The following is a 22,027-nucleotide window of genomic DNA, read 5'->3' as shown; positions in this document are numbered from 1 at the left end:
ATCAATCAATAAATAAGCAAATAAATAAAAAGAATTTAAAACATTTCTAATTAATATGAACACAACCACATCTTTAATAACAATTGATTTTTTATTGCAGATAATTCATATGATCAATTTACAAAATGTTACATAGTGTCATATGGGAACTCAATTTCATTGTAAAATAAACCTGCTTTTCTCTTTTAATTGGTTGGTCTTAGTTAACATTTTTATACGCATATATAATTTATTCTGATTATTCTCTCCCACACATCGTCTCATCCCCTCCCCTATGACTTCAACATATACAGTCTTCTAAATTTAGGCTTTCCAATGTCTGATTTCTCTTTTAATTATTATACATTCCTTTACTTTTCCATCTATAGTTTATGATATCTTTATAAGAAACCCATTCTGTCATTCGCATTATCTCTGTGCTTGGTAGGAGACATTCACATTCTTCAGTAGCTTGTCATCAGTGCAGGAAATGACATCGAGGTCTCTCTCTGTCTCTGTCTCTCTCTGTGTCTTTCTCTGTCTCTCTGTCTCTCTGTCTCTTCTGTCTCTCTGTCTCTCTGTCTCTCTCTCCATCCCCTCCCCAATTGTTTTGTTTTCTAATACAAGATCTCACACTTTAGTCTTGAAATCAAGGCAATCCACCTACCTCAGCCTTGTGAGTGTTGGGATTCCAGGCATACACCATGTTGCCCAGTGAATTTTGTGACTCTTGTACATCCCTTTACCATTTCTGAATTATTTTTAATATTGCTGTGACCCTTTTCTAGCTTCTAGATGTAGATACATTAACTGATTAGAAGGTTTAATTTTTAAAGATTTATTTATTTATGTACATGAGCACTCTGTCTGCGAGTGTGCCTGCCTGTCAGAAGAGAGATTCAGACAGAAGAGGGCATTGGATCCCACTACAGATAGTTGTCGGTCACAATGTGGTTGCTGGGAATTGAACTTGGGAGCAATGGAGAAGCAACACTCTTAACCACCAAGCCATCTCTCCAGCCTGATAAAAAAGATTTTAAATTTCATTCTTTTCGCGTTTGTTTGCATCTTTCTTCTTGACAACACTGTAATGGAATGTCCAAATGCTAATTAGTGGCAGTTGGTAGAAGGAGCCATATGTGTGATGCTGCCATATGTGTGAGGGGCTGGCAACAAGGTGCAGACCCAAGACCATGGCCCGGTGCCCTGACGCTCTCCTGCTGGATGTGGGCTCTCAGCCCCATCAGGATGCCTTCAGGTGAGGACAGCAGGTGGTGGCTTGTGCCCTGCTGAGCCAGCCTAGGAGAGTGGCAACCACAATCGCCCTGACCAAGTCTCCAGTCTGGGGCACCTGGAAGCTCCAGAGGTGATGGACGCGGGTAGGTCATAGTGGGCCTTTAGGCCGGAAGAAGCCACCCCGGCCTCCGCCGAGCCCTGAGAGGGGCCTGAGCGGAGCCAGGAGCTCCTCACCACGCGCCTCCCGGTGTCGCGCCTCCCGGTGTTGCCTGCACTGCGGAGTGGGCACACGTGTCCTTCCCACCCCGCCCCACGACCGCGCCCGAGCCCGGCCTCAGGGCACGCGGAGCTCGTGGGTGAGCGCGGGGCCTGAGGGGACGGGGCGCTCGGGTTATATTTGGCGCCGGCAGCAGCGCGTGTGCCTGGGCGAGTTTTCCTTCCGCAGGTGCCAGCAGCCAGGGCGCCGCCGCCCAAGCTGACTCCTCTCTCTCCCTCTCCGACCCCGGCAGGGCCCAGAGGTTATTCTGCCTGCACGATGTCCTCCTTCCTGGAGGCGAGCTCTTCGCAGGCGCCACGTCGCGAACGAAAAGAGAAAAGAAACAAAAGAAAAGAAAAATCAGAAGAAGCTGACAGAGAAGGGGGCGGTAACGGCGTTGGGGGTCACCTCGGCCACGGGAGGGCGCCCTAAGACAGCGGCGGGGTTTCCAACGGCGACTCCACCCTGCAGTGTCCAGGGAAGAAGCCGAGGCTAGTCCTGCCAGGGGACCTGGAGGCCTGGCGCCCGCACGGACCCCTAGCCCGACCTCCGGTCTGCTCCCCAGGGAGAGCAAGCAGCAAGCAGGGCGGGCTGCACCTTAAGAGCAGCATCATCAAGGTAGGTAGGAGACCTGCGTCCCTCCTTAGGCTCCTTCTGGCCCCCGTCCCCCGCCCTGGGAAAGCAGTGGCAGAAGGAGGCAATGCAAAGTGAGCCCACTGGGTAGGGGAAGGGAGGGTTCAGGAATGTATGGAGAGCTGAAGCAGGAATTGGAAAGCCTATGGCATTGGGAAAGAGTGGAGAGGTGCTTTGGAGTGTGCATGAGAGCTGTGCTCTGACATCCCCAGAGCAACTTGGGGCTGTCACACCTCTCCAGATGACTTGGAATTAAATGACCTGTACCTGCCAGGGCAGGACAGGATTTTCAGAGGCAGCTTAGCCTGGTGGCACATCCCTGTAATGTTTCCATTGTATGTTAAAGGACGGGGATCATGGGAAAATATTTCCTTAAAACCTCAGGCAATGAATGTATTATTTAATAGATGTCTTCTGATATACTTTGTAATTGGTTGCCCCTTGCAAGAGATTGTATTTGGAGGATGTAAAATACCCTCCTTCAATTACTTGGAAAAAGGGAACATACACAGAGATTTCCTCTTTTTTAGCCTCCAAAGCTCTGAGAGATTACAGTTCTGCATAATTTAATTCTTTCCTACCTGCTATGAGCAGGCCTCCAGATCAGCAAGTTCCTTTGGAATGGTTTTGCTTGTTTTTGTTTATTTTCCATGGTGCTGATTAGAAAGCCATGAATTGTTTTGTGAATTTTAAATTTCAAGAGGTGACACCCAGAGTTGATGGTGGTTTCCTTCACACATTGCAGTGTAGTTGCAGCATAAAAACATACTTCTTGTGACAAGAAGTGGAAAAAGAAAGTTGATGAGCTAAGGAAAGAGGAGCCTTGAGCCAGATCAACCATTTGGCTTCCTCAAATATGGAGCAAGCATGGAATGTGGCTTTTTCAGAATCGAGGGGGTTTTTAGGATTGGGCAGTGAATGCTGTCTGGGGCTAACCCGTCCCTTTTGTGGCTGACAACCCTTAGGAGAAGGTCAGAATGTGCCAACAGCACAGAGTGGGCACTGGTGGTGTTTGAACTCAGAAGTGCTCAGGAACTGTGAAAGTTTCTCTGTTATCACCCTGGAGCCATCTAGTGTAATAGACCACTGTGATGCTGTGTAAGAGGCCACTGTGAGGCTGGAGAGATGGCTCAGTGGGTAAGAGCACCAAGTGTTCTTCCAGAGGTCCTGAGTTCAAATGCCAGCAACCACATGGTGGCTCACAACCATCTGTAATGAGTACTGATGACCTCTTCTGGTGTGTCTGAAGACAGCTGCATTGTCTGACATATAAATAAATAAATCTTACAAAAGATTGTCATCTACTGCAGTTTAATGTGGACGGCACACAGTTGAAGGGCTTAAAGATCAAGTACATTGCCTGTCTTTAAAGATCAAGTGTATCACCTAACTTTCAAACCAAGAAATGTAGTGTCTTTTTTTGCTGCTTGTGTAGCTTTTAGTGATGTATCTTTTCTCCTAGTATGTCCTTTGTTTCCATAATAGTTGTTTTCAAGTATATATGATTATCGCTCCTATTTGCAGAGCTATTCAATATTTTCATTGGTTAAATATTTGTGGTGAATTTGCATTGTGATATCAGTAAAATGCTATGTGAAAATTTTAGAGAATATACCGGTTTGGAAATTTTAATAACCTTTCCCCTCAAGTGGTGGCCTGTTTTCATATTGAAAAGACTGGAATTCATTACCATCCATAGCAGGATTGATAGGGAAGCAAAATGGACAGTGACAGTTCTGTTCTAAATGACAGTTAAGGGAGCCAAGAAAGAAGTGTGACTTGCTTTTTGTGACTTACAAAATCAAGACTGAGTATCATTACTGTAGAAGCCCATGGAAAAAATGATGAAGTTTTCAGAAATCACCAGTTAAAGAAATGGTGGTTTTGCTTATATTGAATTCTGAGTTTCAAAGTTATGTTTCATTTATCTTTATTCCTTACTGAGGCTTTTTATTAAGTTTTTATTCACCATTACACCCTTAGATGCACAGTGCTAGGATTGTAGTAGGTGCTCAATAAATCACTGACCATTGGGGAGGAGGAATGATAAGAAAGTATGTATTTTCTGTAAGTTCTGTTAGTTTTGGGAACAGGTGGTTTTAGGCTTACCAGTCAAAGTTTGGTATCTTGTCCAATATAAGACAACTTGACAGAACCCCCTTTCTGGCCATTATGTTCAACTTATTTTACTCTTAATCATTCTTGAAAATCATGAAAGTAGTGTGGAAAATTGATTGTACCTGCAGTATAGCAAAAAAGGCCAGTCTAGATAGGTAAGCAGTTATGTTTGTCCATGAGCCGATGTCTTAAAACATCTAGATTTTAGGATTTTAGTGTTGTGTTTTCTAAACATACATCGTACAGCAAACAGATAACATCGTAATAGAATAAAGGAATCTTTTGATTTAGCACCAAATTCCATAAAGCAATGACTACTGCACAGCTCTCTTGGCCATATGAATAGCAGAAATTATATTTCACTTTTTTAAAGAAATAACGAAAGTACTAAAGGTTGAAAAAAGCCCATTGGAAAAGGTCCCTGTGGTGTTTCTCTTTGGTTTCTTGTCCTCTTTCTAGAGGACAACTTTAAGAAGTCAGGGCAGTCAGGTGGTCAGTGTGGTCAGGCAGTCATGAGCAGATGGTTAAGCGATGTGCTAGGGCCCCATAGGCCAGTGAGCCTGACTGAAGAGCAGAGGCTAGCCAGTGAGCCAGTCTGAAGAACAGAGGCTAGCCAGTGAGCCTGACTGAAGAGCAGAGGCTAGCCAGTGAGCCAGTCTGAAGAACAGAGGCTAGCCAGTGAGCCAGTCTGAAGAGCAGAGGCTAGCCAGTGAGCCCAGCTGAAGAGCAGAGGCTAGCCAGTGAGCCTGACTGAAGAGCAGAGGCTAGCCAGTGAGCCTGACTGAAGAGCAGAGGCTAGCCAGTGAGCCTGACTGAAGAGCAGAGGCTAGCCAGTAAGCCTGACTGAAGAGCAGAGGCTAGCCACTGAGCCTGACTGAAGAGCAGAGGCTAGCCAGTGAGCCTGAATGAAGAGCAGAGGCTAGCCAGTGAGCCTGACTGAAGAGCAGAGGCTAGCCACTGAGCCTGACTGAAGAGCAGAGGCTAGCCACTGAGCCAGGCTGAAGGCTGAAGAGCAGTGATTTTTAACCTTTATTTCTAAGTTCTTCAGTTTTCCTAAAAGACAAAAGTTTGCCTCCATAAAGTATGGCTTAAAAAGTTCTCCTTGCTCTCTTCTTCTTATCTCCTTTCCTCTTGCTCTTATGACACAATAATTTCCTTACTCTCAATGTCTTACTCTCAACGCTATGCCTTTACTTCTAAGTTCTTCTTGAGTTCTGTTCTCTTCAGCTCAGTTCTGTCTTAAAAGCTTCTCTCTCTTTGTCCTCAGCATTTGTATATCTTTCTGAACACAGCATCACATGGTGAAAAGTTCACCACAAGTTTGCACAGGAATTCAAATCATAAGTTGGATAATCAGTTTATGACAGAGAATGTTTACATGCATATCCATGAAGAGTAATCATCAGGATAAACCGTCACCATCTGTCACTGGCTCTGCACGTTCATGAAGAGTTAAAAGCTGTAATTTTTATGAGAAAAGAATAAGTGAAATTGCCTATAGGCAAATCCAGTCAATTATGTTAAGTCCTTGTACCTATAGTAAATCATTAGTTCTCTTTTTATGAACTTTGGTTAATTGGTTTATACCCTCTTAGGATGGGCTATAATTTGTAGATGCCTGCTTGGTATTGCAGAAGCGATTCACTCATGACACTTTAAGAATGGCAGGGTTCTCAATGCAATTTTGATTACCAGAGAAACATAATAGCAGTCCTATTTTAAAAACTTAAAATACTAATCTAATTTTAGGAATTCTTATAGAACCATCATTAAGAATTAAGAAATCATCTATTTGTCTGTACATCATCACGCCAAGACAATACATCTTCATTGCTCTGTGGTGATCTGCTCAAAAGAGTGGGGTAAAGAGCTTGACAAATACAGAGGCAGATGCTTGCAGCCAACCATTTTTTTGGCTGAGAGCAGGGTCCCCAATGGAGGAGTAAGAGAAAGGATTGAGGGAGCTGAAGGGGTGTACAGCCCCATAAGAACAACAATAAGAAACACCCAGAGCTCCCAGAACTGAAACCACCATCCAATGTGTACACATGGACAGACAGACCCATGGCTACAGCTGCATATGTAGAAGAGGATGGCCTTCTTGGGCACAAATGGGAGGAGAAGCCCTTGGTCTTGTCAAGGCTTGATGCCCCAGTGTAGGGGAAATCAGAACAGGGAGGCAGGTAGGCCTGGGTGGTTGGGTGGGTGGTAACACCCTCATAGTAGAAGGGGGAGGAGGTATTATAAGGGGTTTTGTGGATGGGAAACCAGGAAAAGGGATAACATTTGAAATGTAACAAAAGCCCTCTCTGGGGAAGGGACAGCGGATAAGCTGCTCTGAGCCCCTACTTCCCTGCTTCCTCCCTTTGATCCAGACAGTGGTGCATGGTGTCAGCCTGGGACTCTCCATGGGCTGCTCCTGGCACTGGACTTGGCGTTCAGGGTCAAGAGCATGATGAGCAAGGAGCACATGGTTTGTCCGGATTCAGAGCTGGGCCAGTGGCCACCAGATGACAAGCACAGCATCATGTACGATCATGAGGTCTTCCTGGGCAAGGAGGACTCCAAGACCTTTGATAGCTAAGCCTGGACGAGAGCAGGAGAGGCTGGGGAAAATTGTTGACCCAATTGACAGTGATGGACGTGGCATTGTTACTACTGAAGTCCTGAAAGTTTGGATCAAACAGGTACAAAAAAGATACATCTACCATAATGTGGCTAAACCCTGGAAGGATTATGATAGGGACATAGTTGTAAAATCTCCTGGGAAAAATACAAGCAGGCCACCTATGGCTACTCCCTGGGACACCTTGTTGATTTCCAAGACGGCTGTGATGATCACAACTTTAAAAAGATGCCTCCACGAGATGAGAGGAGGTTTAAGGCCTTGAAGGTGACCTGACAGCTACTCAGGACTGGTTCATTGCTTTTCTGCACTAAGAGGATTTAGAACATATGAAGGAGATTGTAGTTCTGGAAACCCTGGAGGATATCGACAAGAACGGGGATGGTTTTGTGGACCAGGATGAGTACATTGTGGACATCTTTTTCTCACGAGGACAATTGCCCTGAGACAGACTGGGTTTTGTCTGGGGAGCAGTTCAATGATTTCCCAGATCTGAACAAGGATGGGAAGCTGGACTAGGATGAGATTCACCATTGGATCCTTCCTCAGGACTATGACCATGCACAGGCTGAGGCCCAGCATCTGGTGTATGAGTCAGACAAAAACAAGCATGAGTTGCTGTCCATGGAGTAGATTCTAGACAACTGGACCATGTTTGTGGGAAGCCAAGCCACTGACATGGAAGATCTTACCAAAAATCATGATGAATTTTGAAAGACAGTCATCCTCATGTGGCCAACGGTCACAGGCTTCCTGCGGATGTTCTGTGTTATTGCTGTATTTGTCAAGTATATAGCAGTTGTGTCCCTAAACAATGAGAAACCTTTCTAAAAAAATCATAAATTGCACCAAACAATAATAGTAGGAGATTTAAACACCCTACTTTCATCAATGGACAGATCAGGGAAACAGAAATTAGACAGAGACATAGAAAGACTAACAGAAGTTATGAAACAAATGGATTTAACATATATTTATAGAACATTCCACCCTAAAACCAAAGGATATACCTTCTTCTCTGCATCTCATGGTACCTTCTCCAAAATTGACCATATTATCGGTCACAAAAGAAGCCTCAACATGTACAGGAAGATAGAAATAATCCCATGCATCCTTTCAAAAAACCACGGACTAAGGCTGCTGATCAATAACAACAAATAGGACAGAAAGCCCACATATACGTGGAAGTTGAAGTCAATGACAACTTGGTCATTGGAGACATAAGAAAGAAATTAAAGATTTCTAAGAATTTAATGAAAATGAAGATACAACATACCCAAACTTATGGGACACAATAAAAGCAGCGCTAAGAGGAAAACTCATAGCTCTGAGTGCCTGCAAAAAGAAACAGGAGAGAGCATATCTCAGCAGCTTGACAGCACACCTCAAAGCTCTAGAAAACAATTAAATAAACCCTAGAGGAGTAGAAGGCAGGAAATAATCAAACTCAGGGCTGAAATCAAACAAGAAGAAACAAAACCGAGGATCAAAAGAATCAGCAAACCCAGGAACTGGTTCTTTGAGAAAATCAACAAGATAAATAACCACTTAGCCATACTAACCAGAGGTCACAGAGAATATATCCAAATTAATAAAATCAGAAATAAAAGGGAGACATAACAACAAATTCTGAAGAAATTAAAAAGATCATCAGATCCTACTACAAAAACATATATTCAACAAAACTGGAAAATGTGGAGGAAATGGACAATTTTCTATACAGATACCAGGTACCACAGTTAAATCAGGAACAAATAAACCATCTAAACAACCCCATAACTCATAAAGAAATAGAAACTGTTATTAAACATCTCCCATCCAAAAGGAGCCCAGAACCAGATGGATTTAGTGCAGAATTCTATCAGAACTTCATAGAAGACTTCATACCAATACTGCCCAAATTATTCCGCAAAATAGAAACAGACAGAGCACTACCAAATTCCTTCTATAAAGCCACAATTACTCTTATACCTAAACAACACAAAGATACAACAAAGATAGAGTAATTCAGACCAATTTGATTTATGAATATTGATGAAAAAATGCTCAATAAAATTCTTGCAAACTGAGTCCAAGAACACATCCAAAAAATCATCCATCATGATCAAGTTGGCCTCATGGCAAGGATGCAGGGATGGTTTAATATACAGAAATCCATCAACAAAATTCACCATATAAACAAACTCAAAGGAAAAAAACCCACATGATCATTTCATTAGATGCTGAGAAATCATTTGACAAAATTCAGTAACCTTTCATTAATAAAGTCCTGGAAAGATCAGGTATTCAAGGCCCATATCTAAATATAGGAAAATGCAAAATACATCCAACCAGTAGCTAATATCAAACTAAACTGAGAAAATTGAAGGAATCCCACTAAAATCAGGGACTAGACAAGGCTGCCCACTCTCCTTACTTTTTTCAATATGGTACTTAAAGTCCTAGCCATAGCAATCAAACAATGAAAGTAGGTCAAAGGGATAAAAATTAGAAGGGATGAAGTCAAAATAGTAATATTTGAAGATGATATGATAGTCTACTTAAGCAACACCAAAATTCCACCAGAGAATTACTTAACCTGATCAACAATTTCAGCAAACTGTCCGGGTATAAAATTAACTCAAACAATTCAGTAGCCTTCCTCTACTCAAAGGGTAAACAGGCTGAGAGAAATGAGGGAAATGACACCCTTCACAACATTCCCAAATAATATAAAATAACTTGCTGTTACTTGAACCAAGCAAGTAAAAAATCTGTATGACAAGAACTTCAAATCTCTGAAGAAATTGAAGAAGATCTCAGAAGATGGAAAGATCTCCCATGCTCATAGATTGGCAGGATGAATATGGTAAAAAATGACCATTTTGCAAAAAGCAATCTACACATTCAATGCCATCACCAACAATATTCCTACTCAATTCTTTATAAAGGTAGAAAGTGCAATTTGCCGTCATTTGGTATAACATAAAACCCAGGATAGCAAAACTCTACTCAACAATAAAAGACCTTCTGGGGGAATCACCATCTCTGACCTCAAGCAGTATTACAGAGCAATAGTTTGTATGGTATTGGCATACAGACAGGCAGATCAGTGGAACATAATTGAAGACACAGAATTGAACACACACCCCTATGGTCATTTGATCTTTGACAAAGGAGGTAAAACATCCAATGGAAGAAAGATAGCAGTTTTAACAAATGGTGCTGGATCAAGTGGAGGTCAGCATGTAGAAGAATGCAAGTTGACCCATTCTTATTGCCCTGTACAAAGCTTAAGTCCAAGTGGATCAAGGACCTCCACATCAAACCAGATACACTGAAAGTAATAGATAAAAAGTAGGGAAGAGTCTCGAAGACATGAGCACTAAGGAGATATGGAGGCCAAATCTAAAGCAGAGACTGAAGGAAAAGCCATTCAGAGTCTGCCCCACATGTGGCCCATATATATACAGCCACCAAAACTAGGTAAGATTGATGAAGCTAAAAAGTGCTTACTGAAAGGGACTGGATATGCATCTCCCCTGAGAGACACATCCAGGGCATGTCAAATAAAGAGGTCAGTGCTTGCAGTAAACTACTGAACTGAGAACAGGACCCCCTTTATGGGAATTAGAGGAAGGATTCAAAGAGCTGAAGGGCTTGCAACCCCATAAGAACAGCAATGCCAACCAAATAAACCACTAGCAAAAGACTATACATGGACTGACCCAGGGGTCCAACTGCATATGTAGGAGAGAATAGACTTGTTGGGGCACCTGTGGAAGGGGAAGCCCTTGTTCTTAACAAGGTTGGACCCTCAGTGCAGGGGAATGTCCGGGAAGGGTTTCAAGGGGCGTGGATTGGGGGACCATACATATGGAGAAGGGTCCCGGGAGGGGGGCTTATGGACCAAAAACTGGGAAAGGGAATAAGGTTTGAAATGTAAATAAAAAGTATATATCTATTAAAAACCATAATTTTAAAAATGATAATAATAGTAAGAAATAATCAAGAAAAAAAGAAAATGTGAATAAGAAAGAAATTTTAGGACTTGGAAAAGATGAATGCCAGGTATTTGAAAAACTGTATGACCATGGTAAACACTTTAATATATGTGAGAAATTTTTTACATGTTACTGAATTGCATCTTTTTTTTAAATAGTGAATGGAAATACAGTCCCTTCCTGTGTGTGAGGCTAGGTATCCAGATGTAGTGGAATTCATTATTTGTTGAGTCCTGAACCTTTGAGCCTGCTTCTAACACAGCTTATGCCAAGGAAACTAGGCGAAGGTGATATCTAAGCCATTGACCAAACTATCTGGACTAACAATCACAGGTGAAATTCCACCTTGTAAATGGGACGAGCAGAATAAAAGATACCTTTAAGGATTTAAAAAAATGAAATGTACCCAAAAAAGCCAATAAAATAGTTTCAAATAAAAATAACTTAGGAAATTCAAAATACTGCGGTGCCATTCCACAATCATGATGTGTTTCTTCTGTGATAGCTTACAGGTTAATTTACTTCTCTATGACTGTTTTCTTATTTGAAAGTAAGTAATGGCATCATCTGTGGAGTGGATGGGGAGAACAAAAGCTTTGCCTAACTTGAATAATCGATCCCTCCTGAGCATGTGCTTAACATTCTAAGCACAGGGAAATTTCCTGAGGGGTTTAAAGAACAAAATCTAAACATAAAACAGGAACAACAACGATGTAAAAACATTCTGCATGCTCGGTATGAAGACATGTTACAACTTTAATCAGCTTTGTAGGTATTTCTAATAAACATCCCAAGAAACAAAAATCCCATCACAGTCCTAGCAGTTGCATCCAACAAAGAGAGAGCTGTGAGGTAGTGCCTGCTGCTTCTTTCCCCAGATACCCCTGGGCCTCAGGCCTGCATCCAGGGACCTGGACCTAAGAGCAGCCAGGTTGAAATTCCTGCTGCCATGGCAGGATTCTGCAGGAACATTTCCCTTTGACAACAAGGAACCTGTGTGGAGGAGACCTCTTGGTGAGTCCTCATGGACTCTGCATTTCCTATTCTACAGGGAGAAGCCCTGCCAGGTCTTTGGCAAGGCCAGCCAGTTGTTTGGGTAAGTCTCTGGTCCTGTGGCAGAGGGCGAGGAATGGCAGAAAGAATGGCAGCTCCACTGAGAGCAAAGGTTAACCCTTCTAGGCCTGTGAACTCCTAATTAATTTATCTTTTCACCTGATGCCCTATTCACATTTTCTTACTATCATACAACTGTGATCTTGATGAGCAGCTAGGCTCTTGTTTTCTTAATCAGTTCTTTGTTGTCACAGACGTTTTTAACTTACTCCAACCCATGAGACTTATTCACACCTTCTGTATGCAGTAGGACCCTTGGTGGGCCTGTCATCTCAAAAATAGAAGGTTCAGTAATCCAAAAGATTGGACTCCAATTTACCTCAGGCCAGGAAAGAAGTCAGCCAACATTAGTAAAATAGCAAGGGAAGAATTACATAGGAAAAACAAGTGCCTTAATTAGAAGAAAAGATCCTCAACTTCTAAGGGGTGCACATCTGCACCCCTCTCTTCTGAGCTTTGTAAAGTGATGTTGTATAACTCTAGATGGTAGTAAAAGGCAGAGCTCTTCCCAGAAAGGTCAAACATGATTTTCACTCTTACATCTGTGAGGTGGGGTGGCATTATAGCACACATTCAGGTAGAATTATAACACCTATGATAAGAAGACAGAATCCATATATCACAATGCCAAATGGACTCCCTTCTCAACTTATGGACCCATTAAGATTGAGGTTCAACCTGAACTGAGGCCATTCCACTCCCTTCCCATCCTCCTGATTCTTATGTTTAGTAGGAGTAAAGGATCATGGTGCAGCCCCCAATATTCTCATGACTAGACTTGCCTATTCAGGACGAATGATATTGGAGAAGTGATGGCTATATAGTTACAATGTAGTAACACAAGCTCCAAGTTGACATTTGCTCACTGACGTCCAATTTAATTGTCTTGTTATATTTGAGAAAGGGAGGATGCCCTACTTAATATATAAAAGGGAAAGAAATTTATTATTTTATATATGCCCTGTAGTTGGTCTCTATGTTCCCAAGAAAAAGGAGTTTTTATTGCAAAAAAAAATAGGATTATAGACCATTGATTTTGTGAAATACATGGATATGTAATTGGAAACAATGTCAGCTGTCAAGGACTGCACACTAATCAACTATTTCTCAGTTTTATACACTCAGAGGTATAGAAGAAACATATTGGCCTCCACAAAAGGGAAAAGCTTAAGAATCGAAATGTATGTCACATGCATTGTCTCGGCTAGTAGATTTACTTTTAAGAAAAAACTGCCCCCTCCTTGGCCCCTAGAGATTTGGGTGCTAAGAAAAATCTGTTCTCCAATTCAGGGTTGTAAGCAACTCTCCCCAGCAAAAGCATTGTTGACTTCTAATGAAGCAGAGAGACATATCTAGCTTTGAAATAGAGGTTGCCAAATGGTATTCCCAGTGACACATGGGAGACTGGAGGAAAGGGTCCCCACATAAATTCATCAGTGTGGGGAAAGCTGGTTAGTAGGTAGGCCATAGAACTTTCCAGTGACATCACCAGTAAGCCGTTCACTGGACACTCTATTGTATCTAAGAGATCCCTAGAATCTTCAGTGATGTCACCAGTGTTGTGGTGACACCAACCGCCTTTGGGATATTACTTCAGTTCCCTTTGGGTTCACAAGCAGGCATGTTTCGCCAGCTGCTCAGGCTATTTCGGAAGGAAAGGGGAGATCAAGGAGAGACCACACCAGGTCAGAGGGAAGCTGACCCCCTCTCTAGTGAAACAGGAAGGAGGAAATCATTCTGCGGAAGGCTTGGTGAGTCCTGGGCAGAGTTGGGGAACATCCTCAAGGAGGTAGGTTTGAGATGTGCCTTCTAAGACTAGGCCTTACAAGCAGGAGCCTTGGGATTTCTCAAAGGCAAACCAAGAGTCAGGAGTTCCAAACTTTAATTTGAGAGAAAGCCATAAAGTTTTAAGACTTCAGTGTCTTTTCTTGAAGCTTTTTAACTGTGAGTGTCAACGAATGGCAGGAGGAGGCACTGTGAGATTAACAATGTGACCATCCATGGTTGGGAGTTGAAGCACTTCATCCTCTAGATTACTGTAGGTTACATAAGTCTCTGATGGCGAGAACAAGGAAGGATGCACCCCTAGTCATGAATTGAGTTCTCAGACACTTTGGGCTGCAACACAGATGATTAGAGCTTGATGGTGCTAAGCATTATGAACTCCAGGATTAACTGTACCACATCTGATATGAGAGAACAATGTCCCAGATGTTTATGTATCAGTCAGGTTATACTGTTCAGGGTGAGGGGTCCTGTAATAGTGAGTGTGGCACTTGTATGGCATTAGAGGTTGGGAAGAGGGACATAGCTTAAAAATCCACCTTTAAGAAAGCTTTTCTGCTCTTTAAGGGATTCACCCAGTCTCTACTATTTCCCCTTCCTCAACCTCCTTTTGGGATTCAGAATGATCTTTTCTGCCTGTGGGCCATCAAATATGCAAATTCACTTGGGTTTATCTATCTACAGGGTTTGGTAGGAAGGCATCATCCCAAAGTGTCATCAGCAAGCAAGAGGAGCTTCTAAAGGAACTGGAGGAACTCAAATTTGAAATCCAGAAGTGTCAATTCGAGAGGGATGAACTTTACCAAATCCTGGACCTTTATATCTATGATGATTGGGACCACAGGTAGTCATTATGCCCAGTAACCTGTTCACATTCTTGTGCTCTCTTTCTGCTAACCCGATATTTCCTCATAGCACGAGAGAGTTTCACCTCTCATCCTGGATTTTAAGGAGACTTGGCAGGCATTACCTTTGAGATAAGCTAGGTGCTGTGTGTTTAGGGCCAGCCTTTTTGTACTTGACCCTGAGCCTCTTGGATTAGCATTGGTTTTGTCAGCAGCTGGAAGGACCTGGTCACACTTGCTGCAACTGTGTGTGTGAATGAAATGCCTGCACGTCATCACTCTTTCCTCTGGATTTGTTCATTATACTCTGATTCTATGGCACCTCCATGCATGTAGTTGGCATTCTAAATGTGTTTGGATATGGGTTGGTATGTATGTATGTGGAAGTATATGTGGTGTTTTACTCAGGATCAGGACGTCTGGGACCTTTGATGGGGTCTGAGGAGTTGTTTGATCAACAGTCTGCAGGTCATGAAAGTGATGAGTAGGTGGAGGCCCACACTGATCAACAGAGCACTTTGCTCCTTCTGTATACCTTGGTGGCACCCAGGACTCTCCCGAGGGGAGGAGGTGCTATAAATCCTCTTCCCTGTCAAACTTAGTTATGCCCTCTGGGAATTCATGTAACGATAGAAACCAAGGATTGAGTATACCTGCTTTCAAAACAAGAGAAATGTCATCACAGCTTTCTCTTGGGCCCAAAGCTGTGGCACAGACTGGAGGAATCTTCTTCCTGAACTAGTCAATTCCATCATGCTCACCTGGCCAGCTCGTGAAGGTCAGGTCCCTCCAACTGGTACCGTGGCTCTGTTTTCCTGTGCCCAGGATAATAAACTTAACCAGTACAAATACTTTGAAGGAGAAAGTATGTGGTACATACTGAGTTTAAGTAATAGAGAGAACAGTCTGATTTCACCTAATTTGTTTCACCTGCTTTGATCTTTAGGTTTTTATTTTTTTAACTATCCAGGGATTGTTTATTGTGACCTAGAAATGGTCACTGTGGTCTTGACCGTTGTTATTCCCAAACAGGCAGCTCTCAGGCTCTGCCCCCTCCTATATAGTGAGTCTTTGCAGAACCATATCTCTCAGAATTCCAAGGATCCTTATTTCAAAACAAATGTTTGCTTATTTACATAGAAATATTTTCTGTGGATTGAGTCTCACTGTTGGGTTTTGTTCTGGTTTTTGACTTTGCCAATTTCTTTCCTTCCACCATTCTTTGAATTTGAACTTTTTTATTATATATTTTTATTTACATTTCACGTAATTCTGAAATCGTGAGTTCAAAACATTATTTGTTCCTTTGGCCATGACCTAACCCAGGCTGCATGTCGAATTGCCAATACTTCAATCTGAACATGAGATGAGAATGATGGCTATGCAAATGATGACCAACTCAATAAGTGATGCCATGGAGAGGTACAAGGAGCTCATACAAGTGAACAGTTCCTACCGGTGAGTCGCTGACAGAGATGAGAACCCAGCACTAGGCAGGGAATGCTTCTGTCCTGTATGACTTTAACAAAAGTCGGGGCTCTGGTTCCATGGTGTCTGACTCTTAACAAGAAGCCTGCCTCCTGGCAAGGGTCTTAGATTTGTAGCTCTTGGACTCAGTTGTCGTACATGTGAGGGGTGTAGAAGACCCTCCAATTGTTATTTTCCCCGTTAAAGATCCTCTAGATAGAAAAGGTTTGCACCATGATGGGAATATCAATCAACTCTGAATCTCTAGGACTCTGACAGGAGATATAAAGATCTGTGATCCATGAGAAACACATGGAAAGATTGTATAGCTATTGGGTCTTCAACTACCCCTCAGAGGGGCTTTCCCCACAACGTGAAGATGGTTTCACCATACCATGGACATACGAGCTCCCTTATGGACCATCTCTTCTTCCTTGATTTATATAAACCGTCTTAGTGTCAGGATTTTCAGAAGTACTTTGCTTCATGTGGAATGTGGATTCTGGATTTGACCTCCTCTAATTGGTGTTAACTTGTATAGTGTGGCTCTATTCTGGGGATTTCTGAGGATGAGGACCCTTGAAGGGATGATTGGACTTGCAGGAGTGACAGGCAAATAGAGGCTGGCTGGGATTTACCATTTTTTGTTTGTGGTTCAGCATCAGGCAATCCCAGCTCCTGCGTGAACAAGCTCAATTGAAGAACAATATACAGATTTTGCTGAATGAGAAGAGAGAACTGCTGGTGGAGCAGACTGAACTGCCAGCATCCTCTGTGGAGGCAAAGAGGCTCTGTGAAGAGGCCGGAATGAACATCTGTGACCCCAGAGCCAAGCAACAGCAGGTAGGGTTAGGACTCAGGTCAGGTGGTCCTCATGTCTTACCATAAACATAGACACACCAATGTAACTGTCTATTGACTGATCCATGTCCTGACCTAGGTCTCATCCAAGTGTTCATTCATGTGATGGTTTACAAGGCTTTCTGTGGAGATAGCCCCTTTTCAAGAAACTGCATGTTTGGAAATGAAATGCTCCTGCTCTTTGAGAATCTGCACTTCATTAAGGGAGATAGGTTGATCACACAGCACAGCACTACATGCCATTATGTATGGAGGGTGCTATGTGGGAGCCCCTCTTTAGACTAGAACAGGGCTTTGAGGGATGAAGCAAAAGCCTGGAGCTCATTTTCTTTACAGGGATCCTTGAGACTCAGGAAGTAAGTAGTTTTCAAGGAGGAGAGCTTGGTGGAAATGCCAAAGAAATGGTTCTCATTGTCATTTGTGGTGGCTTTTGTTCTTCCTCCCCTCATGTCCCTGTATATGAAGATGGTGACTTCATGCTTCATAGATCTTGGGTAACTACAGAGCCTGTGTATCAGCATGTCAGTCCTGTCTTATTTGAGTGCTCCTGGAGAGTTCATAACTGGGCCTTAGAACCTGAAGCTGTTTAGAAGAGCAAGGATGTGGAAAAGGTTTCTCAAAGGCTGAGGGTTGGCATGAGAGACTTGAGGCTTCAAGAACAAAGTTATCCATATGTACCCCCAATTCTCACCAAGAAAGGTGCATTGCTGTGCTGACCTGCATCTTAGGGAGCATGCGGGGAGGCCAGTTCATGACATGCAGTTTTGTCCAGTCATTATCTAACTTAGTCCTTTAAGCCTAGGTCTCTCAACAAACATGAAGCTTCCTGTTTTGTGCTGGCCAGCAGTCTTTGCATCATTCGTCCAGTTCCAAGATGAGCCCCCTCTCTTATTTGTCTCAACACATTCTTAAACTATTCAGCTATTTTAAAAATAAGGATTAGATTTCTTCACTTTACCTGAACAGGTTATCCCCTGGGAAGATTCTGGATTGTCTTATTGGCTTCACCATGATCTTGCATGGAATCCTAGAGTACAACCCTCTGCTGACATTGCTTTGCTGACTATATCATGGGCACTGCATTCTTTCAGGATAGATTCCCTCTCAATATTGTACACAGTGCTGCCTTTCAGAAAATTCACTATATGTTATTTATTTAGCCTTTTTCTGCCTGACATTGAGGTTGTTTTAATATCACAGGAACTCCAATGTGATCAAATGTTCCTGGTAACTGACCGTGAGTCACTGTCTTCTCTGATGCTTCCAAAGTCTTCTATGAAGGAAACAGGGTAGTTTTAGTGAGGGGCCTATGATGAGTCAGCATAGAGCTTGATGGAGTCTTTTCCTAGAAATCTCTCTCTTGAGGATTTGATGTTGTGTTGTTTAGAGTATCTGTGCAGAACATATAAATTACTTGTCGGACCAGCAAGTATCTGCATAGAAAGTTTTCCTGAAGTGGAAATGAGTACAGGCGAGGGCAGCATAGCCTGCTTGAGTCTAAGAGACTTGTACACAGCATTGTTCCCACTAATTCCTCACTCAACAGGAAATGCGCTGCATAAGAGCAAAGTTTTCATTTGTGCATGCGAGTGTGTATCTGTGTGTCTGTGTTTGTGTGTGTGTTTGTGTGTGTGTGTGTGTGTGGTGTGTGTGTGTGTGTGTGTGTGTGTTTGCAGTAGTGAACGTGTGTTTCCCTCAATTCCAAGTTTCATGAGAAAAGTACTCTAAGCATTCACTTTACATCCATGAAACATGAAATAGAGCTGCCCAGTCATTTGGCATCTCCATCTAGCTCTGTACAGCAAAAGGACACATAAATTACTAATTTATTCTGTTTCCAAAAATTTCAGAACAGAATTATCCTGTGAAGTCTGGGGGAGGAGTGGAAATATGTTCAAGTTAGTCGTATTTCACAGGGGTAACAAATGGTACAGGCCTAGAGCTTGCAGGTCCCTTTTTGTTATGGTGTAGAAGCAGGACAATAAAATACTTTAGAAATGCAACCCCCAAAAAGAGGACACAAAAACACCTGTAAAGTTAGATTTTCAAGTGATTACAGGCAAAACCACTGATCTGCATTGAAATCCTTTGGAGCACATCAAAGGAATGGAGTACTGGGAGGTAAGGGCAAGGCTTCTCTAGAAAAATCCATGAGTTTATCCTGCTTCTCTGTTCTTTGTGAATTGTGAAAGCCCGCTGGAAGGTTGTGTCACTCACTGTGTCTTCTCCAAGGTTGCTTTCCACATTGCCTGCTACCATTTCTTTCCAGCTACCTTGGCACACTACAACTTCCCCTGGGAGTTGGCTTGGATTTTATTCATTGAGAATTTGAGTTGCTTGGAATTGTATCGTCATCCAGAAAAAGTCCCATAGCTATGCTGTGGTGCAAGAACAGGGTAGTTTCAGGAGCCCCTTTAGGTGCACAGATAATCCAAATCGCTCCCCTATGTTATCTGTGTAGCATTCTGCAAGTGCTGTCAATCAACATCATTTTCTCTCAGTTAATTTCAGCCTCAATGGGTTAGGAGAAATGATGAGCTTCAAATGGGTCTGACAGTGTAAGAACAGGTAGCCCTATGAGAAGCCATGTTCAGAAAGTGGAACAGAAGTTTTAGTTAACCCAGTGATTCCACAACAAGGAGTAGGTATTGCCATTGCAACTAGGGAGCATCAATGTTGTAGTGGTCCCAGAGTAACCTTGAAGGAGAATCTATCCAGACGTCCATCAGCCAAGGAGTAAAAGTGTACCATACGATGGAGCCCTTCCATAGATTCTGATTCAGTGTGAGATAATCCATGCAAGCTTTTACTTACTTATTCAAATTATCTGTGGAACAATCACATTACGGGGAGAAAATTTGTTGATTTGGATCCTGGTTATGGAGATTTCCTATGATTCTAGCTTTGGGCATGAAGTCACTCAGGCTATGGTAAAGACAGCTCCGATTAGAAGAAGTTGCACACTTTGGGGAAAGTCTGAAAGAGTGAACAAGAACAAGAGTCTAGTCCACCACCAATATATGATCCTTTGCTGAGCAACAAGACAGCTCTACACAGCCTTTGGGACTTGCTAAGCCAGATTGTTAATGGGGAAAGACCCTGAGTCTATGACGGTTTATGGGAGGACAGCACATCACTGACTGAGCTGTCTATAGGCTCTGGCCACTATGTACATATCCCACTCAACATTTTTTTTTATGCCTCCAGCGAATCCTGGGGAATCTTTACATTAAGCATTAATGTTCAGGTAGGAACACAGGCTGGAAGAAGCCATTTGAATATCCTTCCCTATATAAATACCCTTTTTGGGTGGATGACCACCCCACCTGGATTTCAGCCTCAGGCAGCTAAGGAGCTACTCAGAGTATTGTTCTGGTACAGTTCATGTGAATTTTGCCCATGAAACAATATATATGATCCTCTGGATTTCTTGCTATGTTCTACTCCTTTCTTCCTGTGATCTCTCCGGAAATATCTGAGGACATTTTCTCTTCTGTCCTCTCACAAATTGCCTTACACTAGCCATAGACTTACAGGGGTGCTGTTCTGTTTCTACATCACAATCACATTTAATGTCCGTGTGTACGCTGGGAAGATTTGCATGGAGCACATTCTCAGTGATTACAGGATCTATGCAATTCCCATGGATTTGATGTGAGATGGCTTCTCTGTGTATTTGCAGATACAGTGGTTACAAATTGAACCTCCGCAGGTTCCTTCAGTGCTAACATAATCAGAAATTTCACCTCAATTCTGGGCATGTTCTCCAGAAGGAATCCACATGGTATTCTAGGTTGCTCATACATCTCTTGAACTCAGGTTCAGACATAGCTACAATGTTATTATTCAATGTCATATACCTGGACCAGTGGGAAAAAATGCTCATTTTTCTCTTAATCCCAGTACAGTGCATAGTCCACAGTTCAAATTCTAGCAGTGTTAAAAGCTGAGATATAAATCCAAGCGCAGGTACTCTATGTCACTTGGGGATGCAGGGACTGACCTAGGCTGACAGGTCATGCTGGATTGTCCAACTGAATAGAGCTGATGTAAGAGGGAGAGCTGAATTGACAACCACTCAATAAATCTTTATTCCCTTGCTCTGCTAGGTCTGAAATTCTCCAGCAGAAACTCGAACATGACACAGACCAGGACAAGATCTCCCTTGGAGAGAAGAGCTACAGGAGGAGAACTAAGTGTGCACAGCAAATACACCACTATTGCGTCTCATCTGTAGTGTCCATAGCAATTGTGGACGGCATTTTCCTCCTTTAGTTTAACTTCTTTGGATTGAATAGGCTGTACTTTCACCTCAGCTCTCTCCAACAAGTGTGCACTTTTTGAGGGACTCAGAGAAGTGTTGATGCACATCAATCAAGAGCTGCTGGTCATCCAGAAAGACTGTGCACGTGTAAATTTGTACTTGTCCTGATGGGTCATCCAGAAGAGTTTCATGGAGATCAGTTCACAACATTGGAAAGACTTTGTGACAAAGTCTGTAATATCATTTATACTCAGTATTGGTAGGCTTTTTCCTTAATACCCCCACTCCAACAAAACAGACCTACTTCCACTCCTCTCGAGAAGATTGTTACCATCACTAACAGCTTTTCTACTATGTCTCCAAGGCAAGCCACAGGCTATAAGTCTATTCTGCAAAAGGAGCAGCAAAAGAATGCTTAGCGCAATTCTTCTTTTTAAAGTTTGGTTAATTTTTAAATGTTTTGGTTATTTGGTTTTCCTTCTATTCATTTGAAGATTTATTATTTATCTGTTGTTCTTGTTTTGTTCATTTGCTTGTCTATTTTGATAAGGATATAGACTGTATATATTGACTACCTGCATCTGGTTACTATCAAGTAAATTGGATGTATTCTGGTCAATAAAGGAGTAATCTCAAACTCTTCACTCTTAAGAACCTTCTTTATTGATCATTAGTGTCAACATCTGAAGTCCCACAGCTATCAGGGAGGGATGGATCTCTGAATTCTCATGGGGACTGGGCATCAAATCACTTCCCAGTCAGACTGAGATTCACAGGCATTTATACAGTCACTGTGCACTGTGTTTCCAACTCTGAATTTCAACTTCATCATGCATACATTACCCACTGTGTATGCTTGCT

At 42.5% G+C, this 22,027-nt stretch overlaps 1 protein-coding gene across 2 annotated transcripts; it reads left to right on the top strand.

Moving 5' to 3' along the window:
* The first annotated feature begins 1,537 nt into the window (after positions 1 to 1,537).
* LOC134480509 (uncharacterized) lies at positions 1,538 to 21,803 on the top strand. 2 transcript variants are annotated; one of them, XM_063268018.1, is made up of 6 exons: positions 1,557 to 2,089; positions 11,710 to 13,695; positions 14,414 to 14,573; positions 15,901 to 16,032; positions 16,701 to 16,884; positions 21,012 to 21,803. In XM_063268018.1, exons 2-6 carry the CDS (start codon positions 13,566 to 13,568, stop codon positions 21,015 to 21,017), a joined length of 612 nt encoding a protein of 203 aa, XP_063124088.1. In that variant the 5' UTR covers positions 1,557 to 2,089; positions 11,710 to 13,565; the 3' UTR covers positions 21,018 to 21,803. The 2 variants fall into 2 exon arrangements, with proteins under 2 accessions (XP_063124089.1, XP_063124088.1); XM_063268019.1 differs by lacking the exons at positions 11,710 to 13,695; positions 14,414 to 14,573 and having other exon boundaries at positions 1,538 to 2,089.
* The last annotated feature ends 224 nt before the right edge of the window (positions 21,804 to 22,027 follow it).

This window comes from Rattus norvegicus, chromosome 9, assembly GCF_036323735.1.
Source record: "Rattus norvegicus strain BN/NHsdMcwi chromosome 9, GRCr8, whole genome shotgun sequence".
Classification (NCBI taxonomy): domain Eukaryota; kingdom Metazoa; phylum Chordata; class Mammalia; order Rodentia; family Muridae; genus Rattus; species Rattus norvegicus.
Note: the sequence above shows the minus strand (reverse complement) of the source record. Positions and strands in the feature narration are given on the sequence as shown.

What these genes read in the sequence shown, in the direction of transcription:
- LOC134480509 (XM_063268018.1), top strand. Translation starts at nt 13,566, where the DNA reads ATGTTTCGCCAGCTGCTCAGGCTATTTCGGAAGGAAAGGGGAGATCAA. An exon ending in TATGATGATTGGGACCACAG is followed by an intron (nt 14,574 to 15,900) that starts GTAGTCATTATG and finishes GACCTAACCCAG; the next exon opens with GCTGCATGTCGAATTGCCAA. An exon ending in CAAGTGAACAGTTCCTACCG is followed by an intron (nt 16,033 to 16,700) that starts GTGAGTCGCTGA and finishes TTTGTGGTTCAG; the next exon opens with CATCAGGCAATCCCAGCTCC.